This window comes from Heterocephalus glaber, unplaced genomic scaffold (genome assembly GCF_053883595.1).
Source record: "Heterocephalus glaber isolate CG9 unplaced genomic scaffold, H.glaber_assembly_v1.0 deba00001609, whole genome shotgun sequence".
Classification (NCBI taxonomy): domain Eukaryota; kingdom Metazoa; phylum Chordata; class Mammalia; order Rodentia; family Bathyergidae; genus Heterocephalus; species Heterocephalus glaber.
The window spans coordinates 79,198-99,217 of NW_028258380.1; the positions used below are offsets into that span (position 1 = coordinate 79,198).

General features: G+C 42.0%; 2 protein-coding genes and 2 long non-coding RNA genes across 7 annotated transcripts in view; 3 read left to right on the forward strand and 1 right to left on the reverse strand.

Annotated features, from left to right (window-relative positions):
- Positions 1-563, forward strand: part of LOC101697390 (adenosine deaminase domain-containing protein 1-like) — a 66,815-nt gene extending 66,252 nt beyond the window's left edge. Inside the window, exon 12 of one of the 2 annotated variants that reach the window (XM_087195716.1) lies at positions 467-563. In XM_087195716.1, the coding sequence (XP_087051842.1) occupies positions 467-526 (60 nt within the window). In that variant the 3' untranslated portion in view covers positions 527-563. The remainder of the gene's footprint in view (positions 1-466) is intronic. The other variant, XM_087195725.1, reaches the window with a different exon arrangement.
- LOC147822724 (uncharacterized) overlaps positions 1-19,780 on the reverse strand; it is a 29,537-nt gene extending 9,757 nt beyond the window's left edge. The window contains exons 1-4 of one of the 3 annotated variants that reach the window (XM_087195729.1): positions 19,473-19,658; positions 18,139-18,270; positions 17,577-18,053; positions 1,772-1,918 (exon numbers count right to left, since the gene is read on the reverse strand). In XM_087195729.1, coding sequence (XP_087051855.1) covers positions 1,772-1,918; positions 17,577-18,047 — 618 coding nt within the window. In that variant the 5' untranslated portion in view covers positions 18,048-18,053; positions 18,139-18,270; positions 19,473-19,658. Of the gene's footprint in view, positions 1-1,771; positions 1,919-16,326; positions 16,516-17,576; positions 18,271-19,472 lie in introns of those variants that run through there. The other 2 variants (XM_087195730.1, XM_087195731.1) reach the window with 2 other exon arrangements.
- On the forward strand, positions 3,764-9,140 carry LOC147822725 (uncharacterized). The gene is made up of 2 exons (XR_015445263.1): positions 3,764-5,453; positions 8,810-9,140. It is a non-coding gene; the product is annotated as an uncharacterized LOC147822725 (long non-coding RNA).
- Positions 16,515-18,699, forward strand: LOC110347439 (uncharacterized). The gene is made up of 2 exons (XR_002392070.2): positions 16,515-16,831; positions 18,234-18,699. It is a non-coding gene; the product is annotated as an uncharacterized LOC110347439 (long non-coding RNA).
- Positions 19,781-20,020: the final 240 nt, after the last annotated feature.

Below are 20,020 nucleotides of genomic sequence, written 5' to 3' on the forward strand. Positions count from 1 at the left end.
TATTTATTGTGATATCAACTGATAGTAACATACAAGCTGAGATTTTCTCATTTGTCAATGAATACAAGATCTTTTCCTGAATTAGATACAAATGAACATCTGAGTGAAAACAGTTCTAGACAAATATTTTATGAAATTCTGCATGCAGAAAAGTTGTTTCACCTCTTTTTCCTGGGTATGAATTTATATTTATACCTGTGTCAATATAGCTTATATATATGGAGTGATATGCAGTATTACTTTTTTCTAAACCCTGATTAAGAAACTCAATTATGTGAACCTCTTAATGTTTTCCCCAAATTAAGATAGAATCAGCCCAGAGTAAATAAGGACAAGTTTCTGTTTGTGGGACATTTATATGAAGGACATCTTCATAAATATACATATTACTCCACTCCTCCCTAGTATCAATGCAGATGGGTTTCCCATCTTTAAAAGACTAAACATTAGAAATTTTGTTCTCCAGGTTAATCTCATAGAAATTAACCTCTTCTGCCGAAAGGAGCCATGTCAAGTCTGCCTCTAGCTGACAAGCTGAAAAGGAAATATTTGGATATTGTGAGTGAGATATATGGGATGGCTTTTTCAAATCTGAAGCAATTCCTTGAAAGTTACATGACATAAACTATTCCTTTTACAAGGATTTCCTTTATGATACACCTCATATACATATTTAAACACTGTAATATATTTGGGGTATTTAAATTTTTAAAAGTATGGGGCTTTTGAAACACATTTTCTAATTTTCACCTAATTTATCTTAAGTTTGTATTATTAAGTTAGAATTGGTTTTCTGATGTTAATTAATGATGTTTTAGAGCAAACTATTTGACATAGATAAGTAACCTAATCTGTCAATGTCTAGGTGACACTGATCTCACTGTACTTTTTAAAAACTTTAAGCTGAAACAGCCCACTAATAAACTGATTCATATTTGGAAACAAGTAGAGTTATATACTTTTAGAAACTTATCTCTATTACTATAGTGAAAATTATGCTGCTTATTTATAGGCCTATTAACTCATGAATTTTGTACTTGACAGGTCGATAAAAGAGAGCTATTTATGCCTTTCACATCACAGGAGTTCTTTGTTTATTTCATGCTTCCTGTGCCATTAAAAATACAGTACTTGGGCTGGGGATTTAGCTCAGTGGTTCCAGCGCCTGCCACGCAAGCGCAAGGTCCCAAGTTCGATCCCCGGTACCAAAAACAAACAAACAAACAAAATACAGCACTTAAGGTCCTAAAAGTGGACCTTTAAATAAGGAGCTAAGTATGTAGTCCTTTGACCATCTTAAGGCTGCCATTTTTTGGAACAAATAGCTTATGGTCAATCCTGCCACCAATGACAGGGAAACTCCAATTGAAAATACTTTTGGGTAATCAGTATTGATGATTCTGATAAATGATCTGAAGGAATTACAAAATGTAATGAAATCTGTCTATTCTCTGGGAAATCCAGTGCCTTCTTTGACTTCCAATTTTGTGTTCATATGACAGATGAAAAAGTGTAGGTGTGGGAATACGTCCCTGAGATTGATGGTAGGTAGAACTCTCTAGCCTACATTTCTCAACTCTATGATGTATCGTTGTGCCATCTAACATTGCAAATGATTCAGACTCATGATGGACTTTAAATGTTGGCTAATTAAATCCGTAAGTACTTCAACAAATACCCAAAATGATATACCACTTTAAAATGCAGTACTTTCTCCCTACACTGTACTTTCCTCGCACCTCTGGGGCAGCAAATAAGAGTAATGTTGTACCTTTAGTTTCCAAACTGTTACGTTGATATTACTGATGAAATCCTTGGTATTTATCAAGGGAAAGTGTTTGTGTTCAGCTAGATTTAGCACTTGCTCCAGGACTTTGAGTTCTTCTTCTAGGCACTGAAGATGTGGCAATTCTGAGGGCTAGTATAATAATAAAAATAATTATCAGCTCAGTTACCCTATATTAAACATCAGAATCAGAAGTTAATCTACAATTTATTTTATTAACAGTAGGAGTACATATTAATCCCATTCCCTTCTATCCTTTCCCCTAGCCCTCCCACTTCCTTCCCCTTTGCCCCTTTTCTTCCTATTTCACATTACCTATTATACATTTTAGTCCTTATTTACACTTTCAGTTTCTCACACCAGAGAAACTATTCGGAATTTATTCATGTGTGTCCTATTTATTTCACTTAAGAGTATTGCCTCAATGTGCATCCACTTAGCTATAAATGTCTCTAATTTCTCATTTTTTATGGCTGAGTAGTACTCCATTTTATAAAAAAAAAAAACCCATATTTTCTTGATCCATTCTCCAGTTGATGGGCATTTGGGCTGTTTCCAAGTTTTAGCTATTACAAACTGCACTGCTATGAACATGGGCGCACATATATCACTGTGGTATGATTCTTTTAATTCTTTGGGGAAGATCCCCAGCAGTGGAATAGTGGGGTCAAATGGGACTTCCAGTCCTAGTTCTTTGAGGTATCTCCATACTGATTTCCACAGTGGTTGCACCAGTCTACACTCCCAACAGCAGTAGAGCAGGGTTCCTCTTTCCCCACAGCCCCACCAGCATTTGTTATTGGTTGATTTGTAAATAGGGAGGGATGGAGGGGTTGAAGGGAGGGCTGGGCAAGGGAGAAAAATAAGAACCAAGAGAGACTATGTAAAGGTGCAAACTTCCAATGATGAATGTCATTATATTGTATACCTAAAATGTGCCAATGATTAGGATGAATAATCGACAATGCAAAATAGGAATAAAAGGTCCAAAGGGGTAGCGGTAGTGGGAGGGGCAGGGGAAAGGAAAGAAGGGAAAGGAAAAATGCTGAGAAATGGAAAAAATGGAAATGAAGTCTTTGTAAATAGGGAAGGGTGGAGGGGGTGAAGGGAGGGCTAGGAATGGGGAAAAATAAGAACCAAGATGCATCATGTAAAGGTTCAATTCCCAATGAGAAATGTAATTGTGTTGTATACCTAAAATGTACCAATAAAAGAATTCAACAACAACAAAAAAAGAGTAGGAGTATATAGATTTTAGCATTATCTCTGTTCCTAGTATTGCTGTAAAAATGGACCAACACAATTTATGTTACAAAACTGTAAAAACAAGGGCTCAAAAATGTAGGATTAACTGTTAATAACGAGTCATTTGTTTCAGTTTAGTTAGGCTTTGTAAAAACTCAGCATTTCTGCATCCAAATGCAAATCACACTCTTTAGGTTTCATAACTCTGTCATCAGACCTCTAAACAGGGTTTCTTGAGGACCAACCTCCTCCAGATCAATTAAAGTGCCTGTTAAAATGTAGGTTTCTGGGTCTCATTCCACATGAACTAAATTGGAATCTTTCAGGGGTGGGGCCTGGGAATACATACTTTAAGTGAGCATCCTTTACAGATTTTATGTATGCTACAATTTGGGAACCTCTAGCATAAAGCAATGGAGGTACCCTGAATCAATTACCCCAGGTTATGAGGCCTTTAAGCAATTGTCACATTGGCACAGCCAAAAAGTGAAGTCAAAAGTGACATATTTGAGTAGCAAAAGCTAAAAGACACATAATCTTACATTCATTCTGCAGCTCTAAGCTCTGTTACTATTTAAAATTTGACCTCCCAGAAGCTGCTTACCACAGTAAATATGCAGCCTACACAAATGCCTGAACCGGTGACCACTTAATGCCATGCCCTTGCTTGGATCAAGAAATGATATTTTTAAAAAATCACTATTTTCTCAGAAACTTCGATTAAAGAGTTAAAGAGATTGTTTATTATAGTGCTCATTGTACTTTTATAAGAATTCATATGCTAAAGTCAACCTGGAATTCTGTTTTAAGAAGCCTCTCCAGATGAGTTTTTGTCTTTTAATCTAATATATAAACTCTATAATTCTTTTTATTTCTTGCCTTTTCTTTTTTTGTTCTTTTGGCCTAAGGTCTCTAGGAATTTTGCTTAAGACTAAAAGTCATCACCATTACTATTTGATCCTGACTTCCGGCAGTCTTTTTTCCTCCTGCCTATTTCTTACATAGACTTTATAGATGAATTATTCTATGCTCCATGTATTTTATTTCCTTTTTAGAAAAAGAGTATGAATAAATACTCCTCATTTGTGGCACACTGCACACATTCCTGGACAGTGAAATCATGTTTTATTTAGCATTATGCACAGAGTTCATCTCAGTGCCCAGGGGGGAGCAGTACTCAATAAACATCTGTTCAATTCAATTCCTTTGTCTTCTCTCCTGGACTTAGGACCCACAGGTACAATAGATATCCTCTGGCCACTCGAAAACACCCCAAATCATCTTCTCCTTTAAACCAGCTTCTCACCTAATGTTTGTTTCTCAGGTTAGTTAATCAGGCTTGGAAACTTCAAGGACACCTCTGACTCACTATCCTGATCCCGCCAGTCACAGAACTCTGGAGCTTCCCCTTGGGAACGTTCCTTGTACTAAACCCTTCCTTCCCATGTGCACTACCTGCACCATCCTCCAGGGCTTTATCCACCTCAGGATCACTATGACAACTTTCCAGCAGAGAGGGCCTCAGGAAAGGCAAGTAAACTTTACTGAGTGCCTGATACAGATGTAGTGTTTCGTATTTAATTTCCAGAATAAAGCTGTGATGCAGGTATGATTTACTCTGCTTCATAAATAAGAAAGTTGGCCTCAAAGCAAGCTTCCCCAGGTCACACAGAGGGTAAAATGCTGAACAACCTAGAATCAGTCCGACTCTTACTCATTTTAGTGTTTCCTGTGGCTGCTGATTCTTCTCTTTATGGACCATAACCATCTTCAACATCCTACTTTTCTTAAACTCTGCTTTTACCCAGCCATACTTCTCTTTAAAAAAAAAAAATAGCAGCCCCTACTGCACATGTTGTAGAGTCTAAACTCCTCTGGCCGACTCTCAGGGATGTGCACAACCCGCTCCACCCTGCCTACCCAATCTCTGTCCCTTGTTCCTCAGGTTCATTCTTCACTGTCTTGTAAACATATTATTCTGCTTATTTCTGCACTATCAAGGGTATTCCTGTACCAGCAAGGATATTTTTTGAAAATGTGTTAAAATACTCTTCTCTTTTGCCTTTCCAAGTATAAGATCTTCACCCTTGTTGACTCAGGACACTGTATATCTGGAGGGAGGGGTACAGTGTAGAGCTGGGTGGGTGTATTCAGGGGAAGGTGGGGAACAGTTTTATTCATTCATTCATTGTGGTACTTGGGACTGAACCCAAGGAGCACTGAGTTATACCCCTACCACTACTTTTTTTTTTTTTTTTAACACATTTTATTTTGAGACAGGGTCCTGCTAAGTTGCCAGGCCTAGTCTTGAACTTGTGAACTTCCAGCTTCAGCCTCTTGAGTTGTGGGGATAACAGTCATGTGCCACCATGCCAAGTGAGAAGATAAATTTTAGAGGAGGATTACAAAGAAAACGATTAAGGTAATGTTCTCATTTTTGCAAGAAAAATCAGATTTTGCAAGCAGAATTTGAGAAAAGGAAAATTGTATCATGGAAGCATCTTCTCATTTCCCTTACTTCTCTAATTCATTCTGGAGGAACCTGATCACAGAGAGCTCTCATCATGCAGATAGGATAGCTCTCCCCCTTTGACAGCAAAGCTCTGATGCTTACTGTCCTGGGTGATGAAAGAAATAACAGAAGGAAAGAAGTCAAGGTGTGGATTCAATAAAGTAAGGAAGTACTGAGGGCTGAGGGTACTTGCCAGGCCCGTTGATTGGGAGATCTGGAATAGCCCATCTGGTTAAGTAGTGGAATGGTGTGAGCTGAGAGCTTTCTCCATCACTCTCGGGGTCCCTTTAAGTGCACACTCTGAGATGAGCACATAGGGGTCTTCACCAAAGCGAGGGATACAGTGCTGGAGCTATGAACTGGAGGATGCTGCAGGCACCTGGCACTGTACCCCTTGGGCCCCAGCTAAAACCACATATGTCAGGGAGGACACCTGGAGCTCTAACAAAGGCAAGTCAGCAAAGATCAAGTTATTTCCACTGACAAGCAGCACTAAGTAGGTAAGGAAGATGGCCAGGAGATGAGAAGATACAGGGGACACCAACTCTTTCCCCTCCTTGCCCTTGGGGGAACAAATAACCCCTCCTCCCTAAATGCCCATGGGAGAACATGGGAAGAGGTGGCTTCCTGGGAGCCTGAGCAGTTTATCCAGTTGAGAGAGTATTTCTTTAAAATAACATTTACTTTATAACATCAAACCATGACAAATGAGGCCATCCTCCCATCGTCTTTCTAGAGTAGGCTCAGCGATTTGGTCCAGGGAGACCATAGAGATTCTGACCTGTTTTGGAGATGGTGAGAAGGGAGAATCAGCAAGCAAAAGCCCTGCACGCTCTGGCTCCAGACACAGGGAGACACTGTCCTCGCTGACCAAATTCCTGCAGTAATATAGGACATGCCTTCCCTCCTTGTCACCTGACATAGCTGCTTAATTGCTTAATTGACTTAACTGCTTAATTTACTGATTGCTTAATTCACTTGTTGAATAAGAATGTTTTTGTAGCAAGCAAACAAAACAAAAATTTAAAAACTCATTTAAACCACAGTTTGGCTCTTTGGTTCATGTCTTCCTTCGGCTGGTGGGAGGCCCAGAAAAAAGGCTTACTATGGACAGGTGACAGGAGCTGTGTTGCTGATCATCCAGTTGTGATTTCTTGACTCTGCTCCACTTACATATGGGATGTTCCTCTTGTTTGCATCCCTGAACATACTCCTATTTCTACCCTCCCCCAGTTCAAGTCCTTCTTACCTTCCATGGTCCAGCTTACATTATAGTCTGTAACAGAGAATCAAGTTTCACAAGGTAATGCCTAGAAGACCAGCAAGATTCTGCTCATTCTGAAAAGTAGTCTTTTGATCCTTTCTGAAACCAATCCTCACTTCAGGAGCCTAAGCTTTTGTAATATTACTAGTCTGCTCATAAATCTAGATACCTAAATTTATTTAATGTTCTTGATTTTTCTCTCCTGGATTAGTGTCTCCTGTGCTGCTCATATCCTTAAGTTTGATTGAGGATTAATGTTACATGCTTATTTTATCTTATATGCTTCTTATGTAGTCTCTGCCAGGCCTAACATAGTGCATTAAATGTGGATGAATACGTATTGTTTGAAATTATTCCTGTTAATAAAAAGACTTCATCAGAATGCTAAGTAACTTCATTAAGGTAACTGAGGGATAGAGAATTAGAAGATTAGAACTCAGAGGTCTTCTCCCAGGCGAGTTCTACTTTATCATGCTGTCTCCAGGGAATAAGAAAAATGAACAACTGATTAAAAATCAAAATATTATTATTAAGTTATATGCTGAGCTTATGTGCTGGAACATTTTGATTCTATAAAGAACAGCTTTTAAAATGGCTCTTTGGACTGAATCCTAAGGTCCTTAGAACTCAGCAACAAATGAGCATTATTAAAGCAATCACCTCAAATTCTTATTAAAATGAGGCAAAGCATTAACCAACTACTCATTCCATGCAGCAAGAAAGCAAACAAAGTAACAACACTATCAATGTGAGCCAAAGCAATGATACTAACAGCCAAAATGTTTGGATGGGTCAGTTCACCACACTGAAGGAAGGGCAGTGCCAACTGGCTAGTATCCAGCCTAGCATCTTGTGAAGGGTAGGAAGAGCAGAAAGAGTTATAGAAGACTAGTAATGAAAATGTGTCGAAGACCAAGAACCATATTAGTTACAGTCCTAGAGATGATGATAATTGGAAGTGGTAGTGAGAGTGGAAGCAGCAGGTACTAATCAAGACAACAAAGTCAACGCAATGATAAGCAATGAAATTCAAAAAATAGAAAATCTCATAGTCTCCTTGGCATGCAGTACCTGCCTGTCAATGTAGCTGCCTCTAGAGACATATGACATCCACACAGTGCCTACATGTGTGTGGCTAGAAAGAGAAGGAATCTGCCAAACAGTTCAGCAATGCCATCAAAAACACACTTCTGAAATTCTCTTAAGATTGATAATTGTGGAGGGGAAGAAGTGACATGGAAGTCACTCTAAGCTTGTTAGCCCGTAAGTACACCAGGATGCTAGACTAGAGGATGGCATCCATCTGCTCAACTGTCTGTGCAGAGGGTCCAGAGCCACATGTCCCACATCCCACACCACCTACTGCTGAGCCTGCATCTATCTACACACTGTACAGCTTCACAACACATTCTCACTGTAACAACCAAACCAGAAAGAGAAGGTGCTCCACTTAAGAAAGAAGAAAGCAAAGGACAAATTTAATTTCTAAAGATTCTCATCCAACCCAAAAGTTAAAGTGTAGAGATGCCAGCACTTACAAGCCTAGAGAGATGTTTGGGTCTCTACAGTAAAGAATTCTCCAAGAGTTTCTGTTGGCCTGTGTTATATTTGGAATTCTTGACGTGTAATTTTAATAAGTTTATTAGCTATATGTTAATTTTGGTATTTTCCCTAATGACTGCCAAGAAGCTCCCGTATGTTGAAGGAGGGAAGCTTAGATTTCCTGTCTTCTTCACTCTCCCTTCATCCTTCTTATGAAAGCATGAGTGCCTCAGCAACTAGAACCAGAAAAGTAAGACATCGAACAGTGTGTTGGTCCCTCTAAAACTGCACGGAGGCAGAAGTGAAGACCATTAACTATTGCTCTCATGACCCAAGAAAGTACTTGAGCAAATGCTTTCTAGAACTTAGCTATCTGTGCTTCCAGGAATGGCATTTACATTTTATTTCTCACACCATTAAATCAACTATCATACTTTGTATTTGTCTGTTTTCATACCAGTCTCTTCAACAACACAGGAATATCCACAGGCACAGAGACTGCCTCTTTTTATTCTTATGTGCCCGGCTTCAATACATGGCTCATGAACATCTGTTGGAAGGATGAATGCACAGATGTGCCTATACTTAATCTATAAGACTAACGACCGGAGTAACTGACAATTTTCCCCTCTAGATCGAAGAATACTCTTAATTACAAATGTTAACTTGTGGAAACAGTGGTGGAAGGGAATTAAAATAATTCTTCTGTAAAAAGGAATGGCATGAATACAATAATAAAAATTAATAATCAGAAATTAATAATCATTCTTTCAATAAAATATTCAAATATATATTTCTGCTTAATCATATTCAACTCTTAGTTATACAATAGAAGTGTCTGATGAATTCTATATCACTTGATTTTGATTTTACACAAAGTTATGTTTTGTCAGGCTAATATGAGGACAGGTAGGGGATAAATCTTATTTTTTTCAGGAAGATTCGGGACAACAAAATTAAAAGTCATGAGTTCAGTCCATAATTGAGTAAGAACCAAGACAAAACGAACTCAGATAAGAAGATAAAAGACTTCTACTGACTCGAGAGAAGTTCATATTTGGCTATTTAAATATATTAGTCACTGTCAATTATATATATATATATATATATATATATATATATATTTAACCTCTAATGTTATTAAAACCCAAGGGATCTGGTTTTCTATCATTCTCATCCATGTCTGAAGTCAAAGCTTGAGGTTTTAAATGTTTCCTCCAACCTTACCATCCTGCAACCTTTATTTCGGCAGAGAATTCATATACAACCATTTATTTTGACAAAATATATTTAGAGATGCAAAAGTGGTGTAGAATATCGGCACTGTCAAGCTCTTTCCTTAACAGGTCACAAATATGAGGACATTTAAATCTCATTTTTTAAAAAAGATCTAGGACCAAATACATGTTATCATCTACTATTTGAATAATGCAAACAAAATTGGAGAGATTTTTAAAAATAAGACTTTTTGGAGTAATCATGGGCAAATAGCCCTTAATTAAAGATAGAATGCTATAAATACTCTCATACAGTCACTGCTGAGCCCCTTATGCACAAGTGTGAAGTCAGCCCCTCCATGGTCCACAACTCAGACCCTCTATCTCAGGGCAGATTCCTGTGTGTTCACCCTGTTCAGGCCACTAGTCTGGCTCCCTGGTCACAGCAGTGTTGTCATATGTTGAGGGCAGTTTGAGGAGAGGGTTGAGAAGAGAGACTGCTGGCCAGGTAAAGAGGCTTTCCTCTTCAGAAGAGTGCCCAGCAGCCATTCCTTGTTACTTAAGCATGCTCCCTAGAATTGGCCATCTTTATTCCCCAACAGGAAGTTGAATTATTCCTTCCTATCAAGGGCACAGTGGCTCAGGAAACAATGCTCTTCCTCCCATTGCATCTCCCGTAGTGTTTTATTGCCAGTTGCAATCTTAAGGTGAGATTTTATGAGATATTGTAGGCAAAAGAAAAGCTTAATGATTAACAACAACTTTAATAGAGACAGAGACTGAGACAGGAAGACTTTTCCTATTCCAGCACAGTAATGAGAGAAACCCAAAATGTGATTCAGTCCTCTGAGAGCGGTCCAGTGCTGGACTTGGATTCTTTCACCTTTTTGATATTAAGACAATGGTTAATCATGAATGACATCCAGCAGGAAATCACTTGTGCTTTGAGACATCCTTTTGGCCTCTTCTCCCTCTGCTTACTGCTCCTTCTTATCTTGCAAACTTTCTTCAATTGATCTAACATCAGCAGCTAAATTGGAATGACAACTTAATTGGAGCTCATAAATTACTTAATGCTAGTTAATAGTTTCCTGTGCTCTTCTTCCCAGGAGTGAATCCATTTTAAAATTCTTTGGGAAGAGAGAAATGCTTAACCCAAAGGAGGCCACAGTGTAAACAGCAGAGCTCTGGGAACTTGGGGAGTTCACATGAACTGGGACTGCTGTAAATTAGATACCAACCTGTGATTTAGTTTCTTAATTTGTAAAATAAGGCACTGGACTTAACAAATCCTTTCCAACTCAAATATGCCATTATTCTTGAAAATATCTTATATCAGTTAAATTTAGAGGTGTAGTGCTTAGATATTTATTTGTGAGGACTTCAGATGACTTTCTTATCATAACTCATAGATTATTTTCTACTCCATTTACTTAATAAGATCAGTCATGAGTGAGGATACTCTTCCTTCTGTGTTCTCAGTTGTTAAAAAATACTGTCACTATTAGGACTTAAATAAAACACAATTGTAGGGATGTTTGGTTTCAAGATGATGGGATAAAGGCCTGTTTTGCCCTCTTTCCTTTCCAAAATTACCCCCTGAATAACAAGAGAACTAAAAACAGAAACAAAATTTCCATGAAGCCAAGAGACATGTGTAACCACAAGCCAAGATATATGACAATAGAAACGGGATAAGGTAAAAGAATACTAAATCATTTTTCGGAGAAAAGGAAGTTCCATCCAAAGTGCAGGAAGCAGATGATCCACACTGCTCTGTGCTAAAGAAGGCCCAGAAATCAAAGGCAAAAGAAATTCCAGACTGCAGAGAGGAAACTTGAGCCTGAAATGAGGGAATTGCTGAAAGTCTGTATGAGGAATAGGAAGAAACCTTTCCTTACCCATAGATCCCTAACCCGTAATTTATGTGGTCAGTTGACAACCCTCCCAACCCCTAAAAGAGACAGGATTTGGAATTTCTGGAGATATAGAAATAAAGATGCTCTAGATGTGAAGATACCAGGCCCAGGGGAGAGCAGGAACTAGGAACCATGGGGGAGCCCTGCCCATTTCCACAAGACCAAAAGCGAGTTTTATTATTTCCTAATCCTGCTTACCCTAAGAGATGGTTTTTTAAAAAATCACATCTCTGAAGTAAGAAAGAATGCTACAAAAAAAGAATAGCCATAAGAAAGAGCTCTTAAGAAATTCAAAATGTAATGGCTAGGGGCTGAGGTTGTAGCTCAGTGCAAGAGTGTGTGGCATACACGAAGCTGGGGTTTCAGTCTCCAGCACCTCCGCCTATGGCTAGAATGCAAAGAATCCACTCAAAAAGTTGGGAGATGGGGAGAAAGAAATGTCTCAAACGACAAAGCAAAACCACATCACAAAAGGTAAGATCAATTCAGGAAGTCCAACATCCACATAACAGGAATTCTAGAAAGCGAGGAGTGAAATACGGGTAGAAGTTGGGAAATGATGTAAGAAACAATACAAGAAAACTTCCCGGGACAAAAGGACATAATCTCCATATTGACAGGGTTCACCAAGTCTCCAGCTCAAATAATGAAAAGAAATCCATACCAAGGCACATCTTTAAAATAGCACTCATGTATGCACAATTCTAAAAGATTTCTGGGAAAAAAACCCCCTTTAAAACCACATACAAAATAAGCCAGAACTCTAGAAGAGGTGTCGTCATGAAAACACGATGGAGAGAATGTAGAAAATTTAGCTAAACAAGCAAAGACAAAATAAGACAAATGTTTATTTCTCACATAAAAATGAGTAATTATATATTACCTTATACTCTATACTCTATATGATATATTATACTATTTTACTTGGTTTAGCAGTGAAAAATTATTACATGGTCATAATAATGAAGACCTTAAATAAGATATTAACCAGAAATTGTAACAAACCATGTTGTGGAGGATAAGGGAAGAACAAGAAGTATACCTGAGAAAAAATTCTCACCTGAGCTTATTGAATAACATGAAGGCAGTGTATGAAGAAGCTGAAAGTGGAGTGAAATGGAGTGGACAGGAAGGAAACTAGGGAGCAGCTGGCACTTCCTGTTGTTCTTCAAAGCCTTTTAGCACTATCTTTTAAGACTACAGTCATGTATTACTTCGATATTATACAAAAATAATTTGAAGCAAACCAACAGAAATGACACTTCTACACTGTACTTAGTGAAACTTACTGTAGTGCACAAATCTGATCATATACTGAAAAGTTTTAGGTTACTAAAGGCCTCAAGTCCAATGCCAGGTTGTGCTGTTCTTGAAAATTAATTTGTAATGTACAGTAATGATCTACCTTTTCCTAAATAACACCAGTCGGACTTTAGTCTTCAAAGTCTACATCCCTGTCCTTAGAGATTCATCCGGGACCTGCAGAGTCTCCAGTCTCTACTCTAGGGATGAGAAGGTGTTACTTCCATTCTGATGCCAACCAATGGACACAACACTATTCTTAATCCCGCAGCCAAACCAGGCCAAGATTGGAACATTCATAAAAATTCACTCTCATGGAAACTGACACCCAACTAGTTAATCTGCATTACAAAGTAAAGGGTCCTCATCTTCACCTCCCCTTTCTTATAGCTAAGCATCAGAAGCTGTTTATGACTTGCCAAATCACTTTTAGAAAATTCCTTCTCTGTGTACCAGTTTCCTCTGTCAAAGGCCAATGATAAAAACCTGTTCTAAGAAGGTGTGATTCAAGTTAATGAGCATATATAAACACAGATTACTGCTTTTATTATGCCTAATTTTTGGTCGCACTAATAAAAATCTCCAAGTTCTCTTTACTGGAAGTCTCTCTCTGTTAAAGGTAACACTACAGAGAAATCCGATGACTTTGTGCATACATAGATTTTTTTTTTTCTTTTTTGGTACTGGGGACTGAACTCAGGACCTTGTGCTTTCGAGGCAGGTGCTGTGCCACTGAGCTAATTCCCTGGCTGTGCATATATGTTAATGTGTGCAAGGACTAACTCTTCTTTCTAAATGTAGACTCATAAATTCTTGCTTTCTTGAGCTTTTGCCACCTGTGTGTCAATTTTTCCCTTTTCTCAAAGTCTTGTCCTTTTCTAGACATCCCTGCGTTAGTGCCACCCCACATTCTTTTCTTTTATGTTTTGTTTGCTATTTTTCTCTTTGCCCTCTGAATTTCTTACCTCCGAAAACTAGTTTAGGCTCTTTTTGTTTCTCTCTTCACTCACCTTTGAGTAATCTCATATGAACCAGCAATTCTTTCACGGTTTCCACCAGACAGCAAACTCACAAATTCTTGTAACCTCTATAAACTTGGATTTCTATCTTCCTTGCTTGACACCCCTATTAGAATTATCTGAAAAATCAGATCCTTCCCATTGCTCTTCTCAACAATGACATCAACATCTCTAGTTATCTAGCCAAAATAATCAAATCATTTCTCTTCCTGCTTCTCTTTAAGCCTGTCATGGGAGTAATGTGAAGAATCCCCTAGATTCCACTTGTGTGCTCTCTTCCAACCTCTCATTTTCATCCCACCAACACTACACTGTAACAGATCCTAACCTGAGCTGGGGCAGCTACAACAACCTCCGAATTTGTTCCTTTACATTCTGTCAACTGCCACTTCAATCCTTCTCGCTCCCAGAGTGAGTGGCTTTGACCAAATTCTTGCTGCTTTAAAACAAGCAATGGCTGCCTGTTGCTACACCCTGAGCATGTACGATTTTTCATATTAATACCCCAAATCACAATATCTAGCCAAATCTCACTGCTCCCCTACACATACTCTATGTTCCAGTCAAACTCTACTAATATTCCTGAGACATGTCTGGTGGGTTTTGTTTTGCTTTGTTTTGGCAGAAAAGAGAGAAGGGATTTGAATTAATTACCTGTTTCTTACCCCATCAATCCTTCAAGGCCCATAAAAGTTTCCTTAATTTCTCAAAGTATTCATATTATCCTCACCCAGTGTCTCCAAAATTTTCTTTTTTTATTTCTTTGTTTTCCCTCTCTCCTTCCCTCCCCCTCCCTCCCCCTGTTCCTCCCTTCCTTTCTTGTTCTCTTCCTTCCTTCCCTCCTCTTGCTGGAGATTGAATCCATGGCCAGGAACATGCTAGGCAAGCTTTGTGTCACTGAGCTCCATCCCTAGCCCAAGGCTTCCTTAGTTTCTCTACAACCCAAGTCCCTCTCTCCTGCATTTGATTTCTCATAGTTCTCTGTTGTTTAAATCTGTACTTATTTTACTCTAATTTATAGCAGAATTGCTCATGCTCAGACTTCCCCCTCCCATGAAATTTTAAACTCCTGAGCACAGGAATGTGCTGTTATCACCTTTGTGAGTTGCTATGTCTAACCTGCGCTTAGCACTCGTATGCACTAAAGAAATGTCTTTGAACTTGAACTCACAAGAACATTTTGGCATTCATCAGGTACATTTAACAACCAAATATCTTTAAGAACGAGGTAAACTCTGATGACAAATTACTTGTTCCTAGGTTTGCAGACAATTGGGATGGAGCAAGTCTTGGTTTGGCTAAATGGTAGAATCAAGATTTGTATCAAAGATTTTTAAAAAAAAAATCTTGCTAGTGATAGAACAGATAACATTCTCCCTCCTATATCAGCTGTTTACACTTTCCCACTGGAATACTGGAACGTGGAGCAATGAAATGAGCTCGGGATTACTCTGAGGAAATTGGGGGTGGAGTAAAAGTGGAATTCTCTCCTCAGGACCCTGCTGAATTTTAAGTTCAGCTCTGCCTCTCTGCTTACTGAAAATACCCCTGTGACCTTGCTAGACTTGGCATCTTTCTCAGAGTCCACCCTGGCCTTCCTGCTCACGTTTCCACAGTGATGTGAACCCTGTTCGGTAGGAATATGCTATTCAGCACACATGAGGATTATTCTGAGCTCTTCCTATCTCTGCCAGATACCGAGCTAGTCTCGGAGGTTACCAAGTGACAGGGCCTGCTGCCCTACCCCCAAGAGAAACATTCACTAATGTGTATCTCCTTCCAAAGACTGGGTCTTCTTCCCCTACAGAATAAGTACACCACAACACTTCCTCGCTGAAGCAGGTGAAGTCGGTAGGTAGACAGGAAAGGTGTTGTATGAGCAGTTAGACGGGGAGCCCACCACTGAATCGCCCCAGGGCACTGTGTAATGGTCCTGGAGCCTCAAATGTGAATACAATAACCTCTGCTCAGCCCTACTTTCTCAGACAAGAGTGTACAGGTATCCCATTTAGTCCTGATTGAAGGAAAAAGATGATTCTTTTAAAAGAAAATGAGCGAGTTTATAAAAAAGCAATTTGGCAAGAAGCAAAATGGGCAATATTTATAAACCTTAGGGAGGTGCTGAAGCGAGCTGACAGCGCTTTAATCCCAAAGGATCGGGTCTTTTCCTCCATTTTCTGGGCCATTTACACTCCGTGTGCTAACTTCAGCAATAATGAAACCGCCTCAGGATGCGTCGCTTATTTTAAATCCAAGCCCTTTCCTGTAGGATCTACTCCCAGCCTTAGATTTCTGTTTATCCAAGTGCAGCTCGGCCAGGCGGCGGCGGCGGCTCTGAGGCAGCCAAGCAGCAAGCAGGGGACTGGTGGGGTCCCTCCTGGGTCGCCCCACAGGCCTCGGACCGGCAGTGGACAGTTTTAGGGCGGCAGGGGGCGCTGCAGAATCTCGGTCCCTCCCGGAGAGAACCATCTCCCCTTCAAGGCCAAGTTTAGACCCCAAGTTTTCTACGGACGTCTGTGGCTCTTCCTTAGAGAAAGACATTAAACCCTTCAGGACGCCCACGGTGCGCGGCAGGAGAAACAGAGTCCCTCTGTAAGACCCAGATGAGACTTAGCACAAGTAACGCCATCTTGTTACAGGCCCTCCATCTTGTCCCTGTGGGTTTCGGGTTCACTACAGGACACAGAGTTCCCGGAATGTACTTATTATCTGTTAAGACACCATGGAATGTATCATTGTTTCTGTGTAAGGAACATCCTGTTTGCTAAGTAAAGAACAGCTACAACACCCACCCCCGCCACCGTCCCCTAACTGCAAAAATTCTGCTTCTGTAGTTCTGCTTGCTAAGCACCCCTGCAGCCCCTATAAAACCTTCCAACCCCCTGAGCTCGGGGCCCCTCTCTAAGCTTGTTTGCTTGGGCGGGGCGTCTGGCCAGACTAAGAAAGGTCTGTTTTACTTTTCCAACTTGTCTGGTGTGTTCCCTCCCGGGTGTTCTTCGCTGCAGTCAGCTCCTCGGAGCATTTGGTAAGGCCCTCGGTCTTACACCTCACTCTGTAACATTGATAACTCTCGCTTTATCTTCTTTGCATCTCGCAGTCTTCAAGACTGGAAATTAGGAAAAGTTGCTCTTGCGCACACATTTGAGCGCCAACCACTCATTCGTTACCAAGAACAGAACCCAAGCTGCCCGGGAAAGGCAGCCTACGTTACCACTCCCTCCTCGGGTGCCCGCGGGGGCTGCGCATCTAGTTTTACCTCGACTGCGGAAGGACTTCGGGAGATGCGCCCGTGGAGACTTCCGCCAGCCCCGGCCTCGCAGTGTCCCCTCCCGACTTCCCGCGGCCCTGCCCCTGCCCCTGCCCCCGACTGCCGAAAGCATCGGAGGGGACCCGCGTTCCCAGCTGGGTCAGAGCTGAGCCCCCAGGGAGGAGTTCGGGGCTCGAGGGGGCGCCCGCGTCTGTGCCCCTGTTCCCCTTTCTCAGCCTCCTGCACCCGGTCCGTTTGTGAGGGGTCCCCAGCCCGGGTGGCAGTCGTGCGCGCGCTCGGCTCTAGGCCAGGCAGTGCCCACTCGCTGGGACGCGCGTGGCGTCCGCGTGGCCACCTGCGGGCTGCTCCGCGAGGCGGTGTTCGCACAGCGCCCCCAAGTCCCTCCGAACAGTGGACGCAGGGGCCGGCCCTGCAGCGCAGTGAGAGGCTCTGGGGTCCCGCCTCGGCGGGCGCTGCCCGGGGTGCATCCCCCAGCTCCCAAGTGGGACCCCTGGGTACTCACTCGTCTGGGCCCGCGGAGCGGGGCAGCGGGCAGGAGCGGGGTGGCTCGAGCGCCCCGTTGACGCCCCTCCAGCCCTGGCGGCGGCGCTGCGGCTCCTCGCTCTCGTCCTCCCTGTTCTCCTCCTCCTGCTCCTCCGGCGCGGGGAAGGTCACCCTCGCCTGCTCCTTGCTCTTCCTGACCTTGGTGGACATCGCGCGGGCGGCGGTCCGCGCTCCGGGCTGCCGGCCCCAGGGCTCCTCGGCCGACGCTCCCGCAGCCCCGCAGCCCCGCAGCCCGCGGCGGGAAGGCGGGCGGAGCGCTCAGCGGGGCCCTCATGCGAGCGGTCAGGGGTGGCCGCGGCTGCGGGGAGCAAGCCTGGGGCAGCGCGGGTCGCGGGCGCTGGGAAGGGAGCTCGGGCCCTGAGGCAGCGGCTGCGATGCCTGCTCCGTGCTGGCCTCGAGGCTGGGACAGCATCACTTGCTGGGACAGCATCACTTGCTAGGACAGCATCGTTACTCAGGGAGGAGAGGGAGGAAGGCAGGAGGGCGAGGGCGGGAGAGGAGGGGGAGAGTCAATTCCTTACCAGACAGAGCTGGACAGGAAATCAGACAGACCAGCAGGTGGGAAGTAAAGAAATTGGAGAAACTTCCTCTCCTCGCTCTCCTTTTTGCTTTCCAGAGAATCTAGAGCTCGTTTGCATCGGGACACAAGTTTCCTAAGGGAGAGAAAAGGGAATGGACTGGCTCGTGAATTTTCCTGCAGTCAAATTTACCCCTCGCAACTCCCCATATTTCAAAAGCACCGCTCTTTCGTCGTATTCAAGATTTGCTTGAACTTACAGAGGTGTAAATGCCTTTCCCATCAGTGCCTTTGTACCCCAGGATGGTATTGTTTTAAACGTGCAAGATGCATGTTCGTTTGATGGATCTCAAAGGCATCTAACAAGACTTACATACTATCTAAGAAATACTTTTCAGCAAAAATTTGAAGTCTTTTTAAAAAAAAACTTTAAGAAAAGTGGTCATAAAATGCAAGAACATTTATTCTGGGAGAAAAGAGTTACAGAACTTTAAGGACGCTTTTGTACGTAGGAGGGGAAGGGATGGGAGAGATGGAATAAAATAAAATTTATTTAAAAGAGTTACCCAGAATTTTGGTCAACAGGAGTGTCAGGGATCAAGTAATCTCTTCCCTTTTATTTTCATGTCATTTATTTATTTTGCAGAGCTGGGATGGGACACAGAGCCTGGAGTGTGCTCTACCACAGCTACACACCCAGCCCGGCTCCTTTTAGAAATGAGAAGGCTGAGTCCTAGAGAGGCTGAGTGAACTACTTAAGGTAGATGGATCATGAGGAACATTCAGATCAGACCCAGGAGGCCGCATTCTCAAGACTTTCTGTTGCCCAGCTAATCCAAATGGGAAGAAACATGGTGGGATAAAATGCGATTTGTTCTTTTTAAACTGTAGTCAATATACCATACTTCTTGGAGGAAGAGTTCTTCCCAAATTTAAACAAAACACAAGTAAGGAAGTTAGCTCCATTGAATTTAATTCTTCAAAAGTAAATAAAATACTCTGCCTTTCTCCAGCTGACAGTAAGTCTGCATGTCTCAGGCAGACCCCTTCCAGCACCGTGGACCTCCCTGCCTGCCAGTCTTTCTGCAGCACACCTCTAGGAGAGACCCAGAGACCGTGCTCAAAGCAAGTCTCATCGTGACTTTTCTATATAAAAATCTCTGGTGTTTTCCCACTGCTTTCAGGTTAAAATCCAAATTTGGCATACCCAGCCAGCCTTCTGTGGTCTGATGCTAATTCTTCAGTCCCTCCTCCCATCCTTCCTCATACGCAGTCTAAAACCCTCAGTGTCCCATTCTTCACCGGGTGGGCACACAGGTCACTTCCCCACCTCCCTACCTTTTTCAACTTCCCGATGCTGCAGTGTCTGAGCTCCGTCATCCACCTGGCACACTTGTATTTTTTCCTAAAGACCTGCTTATGATGGGCCTCCAATCTGACCGTCCTCCTGCATCCCAGGGAAGTCTGCATGGCCACGGTGTGGTCCTCACCCACTCTGCATACCACATCTCACCTCAGACTGCATCATAGTGAAGTTAATTCTGTGTGCCTGTGTCTTCCTTAAACTGTTGTGGCTTCGGGTCTTATTTATTTTGAGCTACTTGGGAGCTTATTTTTTTGCCCTTGTCATTTGTGCCTGGATGAAGTCAATAAATGTTTGTGGAATGAATCATTGAGGTCCATGGTTCTTTGTAGTCACATTAACAAGTTTAGGAACTGCCCTTGTGAGGCTCTGGAGAGAAACTCTGTGGGAACACTGGAGGCACCAGGGTTTACTCTTCCACACTCCATCGGTTTCCTAGGGTTACCATAACAACATATCAAAGACTCAGGGGCTTGGACAGCAGAAATTTATTTTCTCACAATTCTGGAGACTAGAGTCTGAG